Below are 13,352 nucleotides of genomic sequence, written 5' to 3' on the forward strand. Positions count from 1 at the left end.
TTCCTTAAAACAAACAAAATTATCTGTCAGTGGGTCTAGGAAACAAACAAAAATTCTAAGACTTTTTTTTTCTCCATAAATCATAAATTCCTTATAAATACAATTCTGTAGCTCCTGGTCAACTATAATTCAGACTCAACATTGCATATCTTGCGATGTGACTATTACAGATACACACATTGTGATATCTGTGCTGAAACAATATATTGTGCATCCCTACTAATATAGTTTATCATCTATATATCATTATAACTTATGTCATTTAACATAAAAGTTGTTTTGTAATTTACCACAATTTAAATGTTATTAGCTCAAAAGAATACCTTAGTATTTCAGTGGTATTGATTTATTAATTGATTGGTTAATCTGTAAAATAATTCTTGCTGCCTACATGTTTTAGTTAAATTGAATTAAATAAACTAGATGAATAATAAAAACTGAGTAAAATATTATGTTAAACTTTGTTTGTGTAACTAAAAAGAAAAGTTAGTTAAAACTTGATTAACATTAAAATAAAGTGACAAAAAAAGCATATTATTAAAACTGTATAAAACTATAAAATAATACATTTGCAATCAGAATTATTAAACCCCCTTTGATTTTTTTTTCTTTTTTAAATATTTCCTAAATGATGAGCAAGGAAATTTTCACAGTATGTCTGATAATATTTTCTCTTCTGGAGAAAGTCTTATTTGCTTTGTTTCGGCCAGAATAAAAGCAGTTTTAAATTTTTTGAAATCCATTTTAAGGTCAAAATTATTAGCCCCCTTTTTTCGATAGTCTACAGAAAAAAAAAAGATCATTATACAATAACTTGCCTAATTACCCTAACCTGCCTAGTTCACCTAAGTAACCTAGTTAAGCCTTTAAATGTCACTTTAAGCTGTATGGAAGTGTCTTAAAAAATATCTAATAAAATATTATTTACTGTCATCATGGGAAAGATAAAATAAATCAGTTATTAGAGATTTTAAGTTATTAAAACTATTATGTTTAGAAATGTGTTGAAAAAATCTCTGTTAAACTGAAATTGGGGAAAAAATAAACAGGGGGCTAATAATTGAAGGGGTTTTATAATTCTGATTGCAACTGTTTATTTTTGCAAGCGAAAATCCTTGTAAATCATTATCATTTGTAAAACTTAGAAGACAACACAAAATGACAAGCTTAAAAACAGCTATAGTGTAAAAAACAACCTGACCAAAACATACTGAAAGACTAAATGATGTATCTAACAGACAAACATCATTGCAGTGATATAACCCAGTTATTTTATCCCTCTCTGGCCGCAAATCCCTTGAACTCTCTAATGATTACAGTGTTGTCTCCGTATGTGTGGTCGGCTAGTTATCTAACCAGCTGTTAATGCTGAGCAAACACTGATATTACAGACTTTATTTTCCAGATCTTTCCAGTGCAGCAGCGATGCGTCATCAGCTGCAGGATTTTTGCCACCAATGCAGACCTGTGGAAATTTGAGGGCGATAGTTACACAGTGTGAAGGAGTGTGTTGTTTTCGGTAGCCTGAGGTCAAACACTGTTGTGTTGGAGGCAGATGAAGGATGGAGGTAGTTTGAGGATCGTCACTTAAAAAAAAACCCTGTGGGATGTTAAGTGTTGAAGCCAGTAAACATGTTAACGGGCGGTTTAGGACACCCATAATGCTCCGAGAGCTAAAGATGACGTGCTTTGAGTCAAGCAATGATGTAATCTCCAGCTGACATGCTAATACGCAACTCAATAAAATGTCCAGACTTATAGATGTTTACAGTTTTTTTTCAGTGTGTTTTTTGCAAGCCACTGTGTTTAGTGTAGTGCAAAAACTGTGTTATCTAGATGAAGTGTCATGTGAAATGTATTGTAAATAAATATAAACTTTGGCTGGCCTCTTTTACTTTGACCAAAGTCTGAATATTGACCTAATGTTGCAGGTTCAACCAATGAGAAGGTTGAAATGTCATATGTTTTGCCCTAATAAAGTAAAACCATAATTAAAGTCACACTTACAGCCTTTTGTGTCTTAACTATGAGCACAAAGTCCACTTTTGCAGCTTTAGGTAATAAAAATGTCAACTTAGGTTATGCCTGGCTAGGATCCAGATTCAGAATCACCACAGGTTGCTTTCTGTGGTGGGCAAGACTGAAATCCAATATAACCGGAACAACAAAGGGGAATGTAGAGTTGTGCTCAAGGGTACCTTGTTTACTTGTTTCTCACACAAGCCTGGAGTGTTTTTCCAAGAGCTGATGATGTCATTGCAAAGTCATTAAGCTGGACCAGCTTGGTAGCTGGTAAATACAACTTACAGATTGTTGTGAAATTCGAATATTGTAGGGTAGATGCAAGAGTGTTTGTGTGTGTGCGTGCATGCGTGCGTGCGTGCATGCGTGTGTGTTTATGTGTACACACACACACACACACACACATATACATACAGTATACATATATATTAATAACAATGTTTGCAGAGACTTTACAAACATGCGCCTATATAGAAAGTGTATTATTCTTAAAGATTTAATCACGTAAGATCACAATTGGATAAAGGGGGAGGCAAGAAGGTCCCTGGATCAAGCCCCGGCTGGGACAGTTGGCATTTTTGTGTGTTCGTGTGGGTTTGCTCTGGGTGCTCGGGTTTCCCCCACAGTCCAAAGACATGCGGTATAAGTTGATTGGATGAACTAAATTGACTGTAGTCTATGAGTGTGTGTGTAAGAGCGAGTGTGTATGGGTGTTTTCCAGTACTGGGTTGTGACTGGAAGGGGATTCGCTGCATAAAACATACAGTATGCTGGAATAGTTGGTGGTTCATTCTGCTGTGGTGACCCCTGATTAATAAGGGACTAAGCTGAAGGAGAATGAATGAATGAATGAATGAATGAGTGAATGAGTTGAAAATAAGAAATGTAACCTGACATATAAGCAAGTTGCTTTAAAGGTCCCAAAAAATTGTCTTAAACAGTTTCATGATCTATTCTGTCATTTTTTCATTAAGATACGTGCATTTGTTTGTGTATCTGTGGATTATCCTCTGTGTTGGACATTAGGACTCAACAATGTAGCTTTACAACGACACTGATCTTACGTCAGATGATTAAAGCAGTGTATGATTTGATGAATCATAGTGTCATTTTTTTTTTTTTTTCACAAAAAGGAATATTTCATCTGCTACATAAATCCTAGTCATTTTGATTGCTCATATTCCACGTCTGCATTGTAAATTTAAGCCTTATCTCTCTTGGTTCTTCTGTCACAGATGAAATCTCCAAGATGTGCGAGGTGGACGAAACTACAGAACCAGTCAGTCCCACACTGCTCAGTGAGTCCACTGACACCTACTGCCAGACCGACTGCTGGCATCCGCTACGCACGACTGTCCGCAAGCTGGAGTTTTGGGAAGACTTCAGCGCTGAGCTCATTGGGACCGGCTTCTTCTCCAAGGTCTACAAGGTAAGGCTTTCTGATCGAAAATGGAGATGGAACATTTGCAAAAAGTGTATTAAAACTGATAATATCTTTGTGCCCATCATGAAGTGATAGATTGCAAAAGTATACACAGAGCACATTTGTCTAAAGCAGGGGTGCTACATGTATTCAAAAGAATCTAAACAACTTTTTCGGACATTGCATATTTGTACATTACTGTAACATGTTTTATTCAAGAACATTTGAGCTGGTTTCAGTTCTTAATTCTTTCGTTTTCAATTCATTTAATATAAATTTATTTTACTTGTGTGTTGATTAAATCCCATTTTGTTATTTAACCTATTATTTTTATGCAACAATAAAGTTGTAAGTTAATTTTCCATGCAAAGAAAATAAAATAATTTAATATTGGCATGCTGATTTATGTGAAATCATGATTATAGGTCTTTATAATCACCTTGCAATTTTGAAATTATTGCTTATTTTGCTTTGAGTAGGTCATTCCGTTCATAAGATCAGTTCAAACTTTTCTGAAGTTTTTAAAGTAGAATCAGTTTTTTACTGTAGAAAAAAAAATCTTGCATTTTGAAAAATGTATTTTTATCGGCTAAAATATCAGTTATTTGCCTCCAAATCTTAAGAGTTATCGGTTACCAATATCAGCAAAAAAAAAAAATCCTTATCGGTGCATCCGTAGTAAATATATCAAACTTTATTACAAAGTTGCCATGGGTTGTTTTCTAATTTATTTAAAAAAAAAAAATAAATAAATAAACAGAAAATGTTTCTTTAATCGTAATAACTGTTGCATTATACATTTTTAACATTTTATAATAACCTTATTACAGTAAAAACACAAACAATTCCATTTCTAACACAATAGAGTTAAATGCTGAATAGTCAAGCTGCACCTGCCTTTACCTTGATTTGCTCTTTGATGTTTTCTGCATCGTGCTCCATCGAACGACAGTATGTTCATTTAAAAAAAAAAATTATTCACAATATTTATTCGAAACTATTAGACTTTCTCTTCACTGATCAAGTGCTGAAATGGAGTCTTTTCTAGGTGGCATGGAAGCTCTACAGATTCTTCAGTTGTCTGATTAACCCCTTTTCAATCCAACTATAAATGTAATGTTGCTATTGGAATTTATTCAGTTTTAAGTGCATCTAATATTTAGTTTTCTGCCTCAGTAAGTCTCAGTTTTCCATGATAAACCTCTGATAAGCATGTATTTATATATGTGTTGTGTATATCTATTGTTCTGTTGCTTTCGCTTTGATCATTATGATATTTATTGTATTTTAATTGCTTAAATAAAAAAACTCCCCTTTCTCTGAATGTATCTTTAAAAAAAATTAATCACAAATAAATAATGCATTTTAAAAAGCTGCATGCAATAATAGACACTGATACCACTGATACCGGATCTGATTAGATGATCTGCCCTTTAGAGAAAGTGCGCTGATTTGATCAAAGCTGTAAAAATGATGCATGGAGACCTTCAAAATGAATGTTTTCTTTCCATCACAGCCTTTCAACAGCAAAGTTAAAATTCATTATATAATTCTAGTGTAGATAACAGTTTGGTAATTTTGTTATTTACACACCTGAATTCTGTTGCCAAAATGTTAAGTAATCTAATGATTTAGTCTGGAAGTCACGGCCTTGTTATTCCCTACACCAGAGCTTTACAGACATGACGTGACTGTAGGCTTCTGAAAACAAGCTGCGTCCTGCAGACACTCTTTAAATAACAAAGAAATACTTTTAACATCATGTACTGTCGCCACCCAGTCAAGCTTAAATGGCCTTGAAAGTCTTCTGGAACAAGAAAATAACTAGTTGATTAAAGAAATACCTGTGACCACATTTCTTCCTATGCTATCTTTGTTCGACAAAATGTTACTGCTGCATCTCTTTATCACTACTGTCCTATTGTAATTTTTTAGTAATAGTGTGGATCAGTTATTATTTTCGTATTTTGTGTTTAGCTTAGCTTCATATTTTGGTCCTACTTTATATTCAGTGGCCTTAACTACATGTGCTTGCATTCAAAAGGGACCTATATTTTATTATAGCTTGTTTTTGATTATTACCTTTAAAAAATGTCTATTAGAGCTGTGTGATTTGGGCAAAACTTTGAAACCAAAATATTCCCATATAACCGATGTCCTGTTTTTCTTTGATATTAATTTGTCTATGAATGCTTCTGAAGCAGCAGATGCCATTATCCCAATTGTCCTTGATTCAAATTGCGATTGCGATTCTAGTTTAATTAATCGCACAGCCCTAGTCTGTATAGTTTTTATCATTTTTATTGTTCCTTTAGTTATTTTAGTAAATTATTTTTTACACATTTACATATTTTTCTATTTACCATATTTTATTTTAATTAATTAATTTATTTTATTTTATTTTAATTATTGTTCATTTATTTTAAGTAACAAAGTTTTAGTTTGAAGCTTTTGGTTTAGTTTTGTTACAGTTTGAAATTAGTTTTTATTTTTACATTTTCTGTTTTCTTGTGAGAAAGAGAAAAGTGATGACATGATTTCTTAGAAGCTGAAAAAAATCATAAACCATTTTTAATTGTAATCAGTTCAAGTTTCTTTTATTTTAAATAAAAAATAGTTAAAGTTTATTATTTTTGTTAACTTTAAGCCCGGTTCTATTAACTTTGCAACTAACTTAAAAAATCAAGGGGACCAAAATGCTAAAAGGGGATTTTCAGTGTGGAAATGAAACAGTTTGTGCTTGATATTATCTTGATTGAAAGTTGTAAGATTCACTGGAGCTTTACATTAGCCTAGCGATGGAACACAGATAACATGTTTAATATCACTACACAAAGCACATGAAAAGCTTCACTGTGACCATTCTCACACCACGGGCCAAGAAATGATGACGTTTTTACTTTTTATTTTTTTTAAAGAACATAATGTTCCATAAGTGACACGTACTGTAAAGCAACTAACTGGTTTACCTCAAGGCAAAATAAAAGTGATTCTCTTTTTGTTGTGAATGTGTTTACAGGGAATTAACATCTGAAAGGAGGAAATCCCTCTTGTTGAAAACTCCTGCTCTATACACGAGACACCTTCAATGCCAAGTCAGTAATCTTGTAATTTTCTCAGGTGATGCACGGCACTACGAAAAAGGTGATGGTGGTGAAGATCTACAAGAACGACGTGGATCAGAACAGCATCGTGAGGGAGATCAGTTTACTTCAGAAACTCTCCCACCCAAACATAGTGAGGTGAGTCGCCTCTGCAAACACCATTAATCACTTCCTGTAGTCCCACGCCAGCCTGATGCTTACAGCACCCACTCAGACTCTATTGCCTTATACTGAAAAATAAGAGCTGATGGGGAGCTGATCCCTGAGATTGAACAAAGGTGACCAGTCTATGGTTACTGTACATTATATGGGTTATTATAATATTAAAAACATCAACCTGTGAGTCTGTATTTTTGAATAAAGATGCATGCATACTAATTTTCACTGTGAATTTTCAGTGAAATCTTGCAATGATAATTGCAAATCACCTGAACACTAGCATGAATAAGAAAATAATAAATGGCAGGCAGCCAACAGTGTTGATCTTAACTCCCTCATGTTGTATTGTCATAGCTTTATTTATTAATTTAGCAAACCTTTTTATCTAAAGCGACTAATAAGAGAGGGTAAAAGAACCACTTCAAGTGATCAAGGTCTAAGTTAGTTTGAATTAATTTTTTACTCCAGCATATTAATAGGAAACAGAATGTGTTTCCCACAGATGGTTTGTCAAGCCCACTTACCTGTGTGGATGACACTTAGTATTGCTCAATGTTTTCCAAGAAGCATGGGGTGCTTAAAAGAAGGTGTCTGGTGTAAATGGAGTGGAAACCACTTTTTTTTTCTACAGGTGGTTTGTCAAGTCCACTCACCTGCATGAAGCACTGAAGAATTGCACAGTGTTTCCAGAAAAATGGAATGTTAATATCAAAGTCAAAGAAAGTGAGAGTGTCATAAGGAAGATTATTTGACATGATTATTTAAGTCAGTGATGATGATTTTCAGAATTTTGAAAAGAGAATGTAAATAAAAATCGTCTTGTTTCAGAGTATTATTATTATTACCTTTACCAGGAAAGACACATTTAGATTAAAAATCACTGTACAAGAGCGTCCTGGCCAAGATTGGGCAGTATACATGTCACATGGGTCTAATAAACAAAATAGACTATTGACAGTTAACATGAATCGACCATTGACAAACAAACTATTCAAAACATCTACAAGCCTGTGTTTCAATTTCTAATTCAGTTATACTCTTATCAGCTATATCAGCTATATTTTGTTTTTGCAACTTTGTTATTAGATCATTCCATGCAAAAGATACTGCGTATTTAAAAGCCTTTTCCCATCTCAGTCCGCACTTTAGGAACAGACAGTAAATAAATATTCAATATAAGAGTACTGGTCTCAGTCTAAAAAAGAAACCACAACACTCACGTAAACATTATTTACTCTTTAAAGTCCCTCTGAAATCAAAGTTAAAGTTTGTTTTTGGTGTTATATTAAAGTTAACCTTAATTATAAGCAAGTGTACTTCACAAAACTACATTTGCATTTAGAAAACATAATCGAAACTTGCAGTTCCTCACCTTTGCCAATATGGATCAGTGTTTAAACATTTTATTTATTTTTATCCATTGAATAATAGAGACATTGGTGAACACTATACGCAATTTTTCCAACCAACCACCAAGATCCTGTTAATCCTGTTAATCCAAAAACAACTCACAAATACTTTGAGGACCTTAGCAATTACATAGCACCACCCTAGCATTCTAGTAGTGAGTTTTTAGTGTGAACTAGGCATAAAATGCTGTTTAATGCGTTTTGGCTTCAAGTCCACACAAATCCAGCATCCTCAACCTGCAAATATGAAGTGTTTTGAAAATGCTAAAGAACCTCCTCCAGCATAGATGGACTGATGCCAGCAAAATATGAGCAAGCTCAGTAAGTGTGCATGGCCATGTATTATGCGTTTTAGACTATAGTGTGGATGGAAGCTCAATAAAAACACCAGTCTGGGTGAGGAGCGTTTTCATTCTTAAAAAATAATTTAAACTTTTATAAAACAAAAATTTAAAACAAAAATACTAGTGTAAATGCCACCTAAAATTTGATTGAAAATGTTAAAGCCTTCTTTAATTGCACTTCTAAAAAGCTGAAAAGTTTAGATTTAGAATTAAATACAAATCACAAGTCGATTTGAAGATTTGTCTTTGCCTTGTCGTTGCGAATGATTTCAACTTCAGTTTCTCAGTTTATAAAGTAAAATACTGTGATTTTTCTTTACATCCTGTAGGTACCTGGGAATCTGTGTCAAGGAGAACAAGCTGTACCCAATTCTCGAGGTGGGTAAAAACGTTCAGATACGAACAATCATAATTCACCATAGTACAAGAAATCTTTTGCCTCCTCCATGTGCAGCAAAACTAAACCTCATGACACCAGTGACTCATCGTTTAAAGTGTCAAGAGTATATAATTTTCTACAAACTAAAAAAAAAAAACCCTGAAAGCTTGCTGCAAAAGTGATCTGCATCTTAACTGTATAAATCAGGTCAGCATTGGAAGTGTTTTATAATCCTGTGTCCTCCTCCATCTAGTATGTTAGCGGAGGCTGTCTGGAGGAGCTGCTGGCCAGAGCTGACGTCAGTCTCTGCTGGAGGGAGAAGATCGAGCTGGGCTGTGATATCAGCAGAGGAATGGCATATCTGCACTACAAGAACATCTACCATAGAGATCTCAACTCGAAGGTCAGGATGAGCCTGTTGGCAGACTTTAAGGTTCAAAGTTAAGCAATTACTGTATGTCAAAGAGGTATTACGAAACATCACCTCACAGCAGTTTTCAACTTTGATTCAAAGGCGTCTGTCAAGATCACGCCTTGCATTTATAGATAATGACAGAAATTTACTCAAATTAATTATTATGCACTAATATTGCTACCTGTAATGCTCTATTAACTTGCCTGACCACCCAGAACACCCTGTAGACAGAGCAGGTATTTTAAGTACCTTAACAATTATATCAAAACACCCCAGCGTTATGGCAGTTTTGGCTTGTCACTGCTCAAATTTAGTTTAAACTGTACAGATTTACTAAAAATACACTACTGAATGTCTAGATTCAATTATAAGTGGCAAGTCAGTCAAAGGATTATTCCCATTACTGCCAATGAATATTCTAAACATTGCATAATTCATCTGTTTATGAAGTAAAATCCCTGAGTCATAATTGAAACAAAATGTTTTTTCAAATAATTGATTCAGCAAGCATTACGCATGCAGATTATAACAGATGTATGTGTGTAAACTTTGCTTACATTTTCTCCTTTATAACATAATTTTCTCTTTTATTGCTTATGTGCAGATTGGGATCTGATATTATTTGTAAGATAACCATAATCTTTATACCATTATCTTATATAATCTTAAGAATTGGGTTAAACAATTTATTGTTTGAGCATAAATATCTCAAAGTGTGTATCTGCAATAATCACATTGCAGGACTAGATTATTTATTAAAGATTAAAAGAAAGATAATATTAAATATTATTTTTATATTGTATAATATTACATATACAATGATGACCATGTTTTTTTTATGCTTAATTTTTCAATATTTGTATTTGAATACACTTAGACCCCACCAGAAAACCATGAAGCACTGTTTATTTAACTTATTTTTGTATTTTTATATGCCTGTAATTTATCACATTATATGCAGATTTCTGCATAGAAAAAGACTTGGTGATTACGGTTGATCTAAATTCATGAAATCTTTCTGAATAAAGCTATTTAAATCATCTAGCAAAATTATATTTATATCACAATATATATCAAAGCAAAACAAAACATCGCAATGTCAGATTTTTCCAATATCATGCAGCCCGACTTTACACCATTATTTCACATGATCTAATTCATGTAGATATGAAGATTGGATGAAGACTGTGATGTAGCTTCAAAATTTATTTTCAAACCGGAAGAACGAATTTGCTCGAAATTATGCAAAAACAACCAATTTTCACTTTTTTTTAGTTATATATGTGTCGTCATTGTGTTTTTAGCCATGTGGGACATATGTATGACTGTCAACATCTCAAAAATGTGTTTTGGGGTTTCGTGAGCCTTTAAAATCTATTGTAAAAACATATGAAATATTGTAAATAATTTAGTTAGTTGCACTGCAAACATGTTTTGCATTGCATTGACAAAGCAACATCTACAAAGTATTGTCTCAGAACTAAATTCACTCTTTTAAGCCCTACATTGAACCAACTAAATTGAAGTAATTACTTGCATTGTTCAATTACATTTATTTTCTTGATTTAATGGGAGCTTTTAGACATCTTGTAGAAATATAATCGAAATATAAAATCTCCTTATAACATTTGCAAAAAGAAGTATAGTCGCTTTTAAATTAGCATCACTATTGAAATAATAAAGAGTAGAAAGGCATTTTGTTACAGGTAATGCTCAGGGTGTTTTTCAATGTGTAAAAGGTTACGTGATTGACTTTATCTTGAGTGAATGATTCTGGAGAGGCGTGAGGCCATATCAGAGATTTTACTATGGTTATGTATTCTATTCATCTGTTATGATGATAGCAGAGAGATGGAAGGTAGATACCAAAAACACACAGAATGTGAAAAGCTGTGCCACATTCCTCCACAATTCACACACCATGGGCCAAGATATGTCAACATTTTTAGGTTTAGAACATTGCGTCCTAAAGGAGACAATTGTGGTTAAACAGGATTAGCCCAGAGGAAAATAAGGGAATCGAACTTAAATTAAATGTCATTCAGGAAAATAAATAGTTTTAAGTGAAAGAAGGTGCATTGCTTGGATTAATGGTTAAACCATTCCTGTTGGTCTTTAGCAACTCTGGAAGAGATCTTGATCTTGTGCACATTTGATTCATTTTCATATTTTACTTGAATCCTAATAATTTAATCAAATTTGTGGGATGTTTTGGTAATATTTGTGCAAAGCCCCCATTAATTTCCATTATTTTATACTAACTAAAAAAGATTAAATATTATCTGTTTTCAAATAAGTTTTTGTAAAAAAATAAATAAAAAATAAATAAATAAATACATATATATAATAAAAAGCCGTGTAAAAGGGGTGGTTCTTTTTTTTTTCTCAAAAAGTGGACCCTTTTGATTCTTTTACTGTTTAATTATGAGATTTAAATACTGCATTTCAGTAAAATTTTAAGCACTATTTTAGGTGAAATATATCGTCAGATGGTCATCATGATCAAAAAAGTTCATTTAAAAATGAATGGATAAAAACAATAGCCAAAGTAGTATTCAAATTCATTTTAATATCAGTCGCTTTTGGTGCTTCACATCTTTTTATTGGTCATTTTTTGTATCAAGACTAAGGTCCAAGATTTAGAATAAAAGTTACTTGTAAAATATTTTCTCTATTTAAAAACAATACAGTAGCGAAAGATGACTTTGCTTACATCAGATTGTATGTTTTCTTGCACAGTTGCAAGAATTTTTTGTGTACTGGAATATTTGTGTGTACTGGCCAAAACTGATTAGCTGAAGTCACATCAAAGCGACAGCCAACAGAGCATTCCACTTGGTCTAAAACCTTTTTCAATGCATTATTTTCACTATGGCACAGCAGTCAAAATACGACAAGTGAGCTCATGTATAGGACATGAACTCATGTATGTATATTCTGGACCTTTGTGGGTCAACACTTCACCAATTGATGAAAGTGAAGGAAACAATACGTATGATATAAAATGAATATATATATATGATTTATATAATAATGATTGACAATCATTAAAGTATTTAAGGGTTAACAGTAGCAAAAAATAAGTAAATTAATTATTTTTATAGGCAGGGCAAGTTTATTATATAGCACATTTCATATTCAATAGTAATTCAAAGTGCTTTACATAAACAGGAATAAAAAAACAGTGATTTAAAATGATTAAAAATTATTGAAACTGATTAAAATGTGTTAAAGCAGGTTATAAAAGAATAAAAAAGAAAAGAAAGACATAATAGTGCGAACTGTTAGACGTAGCACAGTGCTCATTCAGTGTAATATACACTTTAAAGAGCAAGTAGTTGAATTTACCTAAAGTGAATAAACCCTTTGCTTTAAATTAAGTGAATGAACTGCATAATTAGAACTGTTAAGTTGACTTCAACTAAATTTTTATAAGTTACAATAAGTTTGCTCACTTTGAGTAAAGACAACGTGTTGCTTTTAAGGCTAGGGGTTTACCTACTTTAAGTAAAGTATGTAATTGCTTTTTACACTGTATTTATTGTTATAGTTAAAACTGCAATTTCCTTTTTTTTTTTTATTCAGGGAGTTTAAATGTAATGTTCAACTTCCAAACCTTTCTCCCTAATCCTTTGATCAGCATTGTATATGATGACAAAGAAAGGAATGATGTTGCATTTGTGGACATTCTGTAAAGCTGCAGTGAATTTTAGTTGTGCTCCTGACAGATTTAACTGTGTCAGTTGCCAGGCTGCAGTGTGCAGTGAGCGCAGGCCTCTGTGTGTGTGGAGGTCAGACCTTTATTATGCTAATGCTGTACATTCACCATGCCACAAACTCCAGACCTGCTTTAACTCGCTTTTCTTTCCTTATCGCTTTCTCATAAGAAATGACCTGCTGACTCTTGTCAACTTTTATTCCTTTATTCTCTCAGCCCTTTCACACACTTACAGTTTTGCCAAAAACTTGGCCTTGTTTTTTATTATATAGCTAGATTTTCTGATTTTCTGAAGAATTTGAAAGTGGTTCTTTTTACTCACTGCCACACAAGGATGCTTTACCGTTAAATTAACTGAAATACTTAAATAAAATGGCTG

At 33.0% G+C, this 13,352-nt stretch overlaps 1 protein-coding gene across 25 annotated transcripts in view; it reads left to right on the forward strand.

Moving 5' to 3' along the window:
- The window catches only part of zgc:113162, a 49,234-nt gene that overhangs the window by 18,217 nt on the left and 17,665 nt on the right, over window positions 1-13,352 (forward strand). For 22 of the 25 annotated variants that reach the window (XR_012396552.1, XM_073934629.1, XM_073934631.1 and 19 more), the window contains 4 exon segments: window positions 3,258-3,451; window positions 6,566-6,687; window positions 8,791-8,839; window positions 9,094-9,243. Coding sequence is in view for 21 of the 25 variants with exons in the window: in XM_073934629.1 (XP_073790730.1) it covers window positions 3,258-3,451; window positions 6,566-6,687; window positions 8,791-8,839; window positions 9,094-9,243 (515 nt within the window). In the remaining 4 variants the exon portion in view is untranslated. 25 annotated transcript variants of the gene reach the window in all.

The sequence above is a fragment of the Danio rerio genome, chromosome 21, assembly GCF_049306965.1.
Source record: "Danio rerio strain Tuebingen ecotype United States chromosome 21, GRCz12tu, whole genome shotgun sequence".
NCBI classification, from domain to species: Eukaryota; Metazoa; Chordata; class Actinopteri; order Cypriniformes; family Danionidae; genus Danio; species Danio rerio.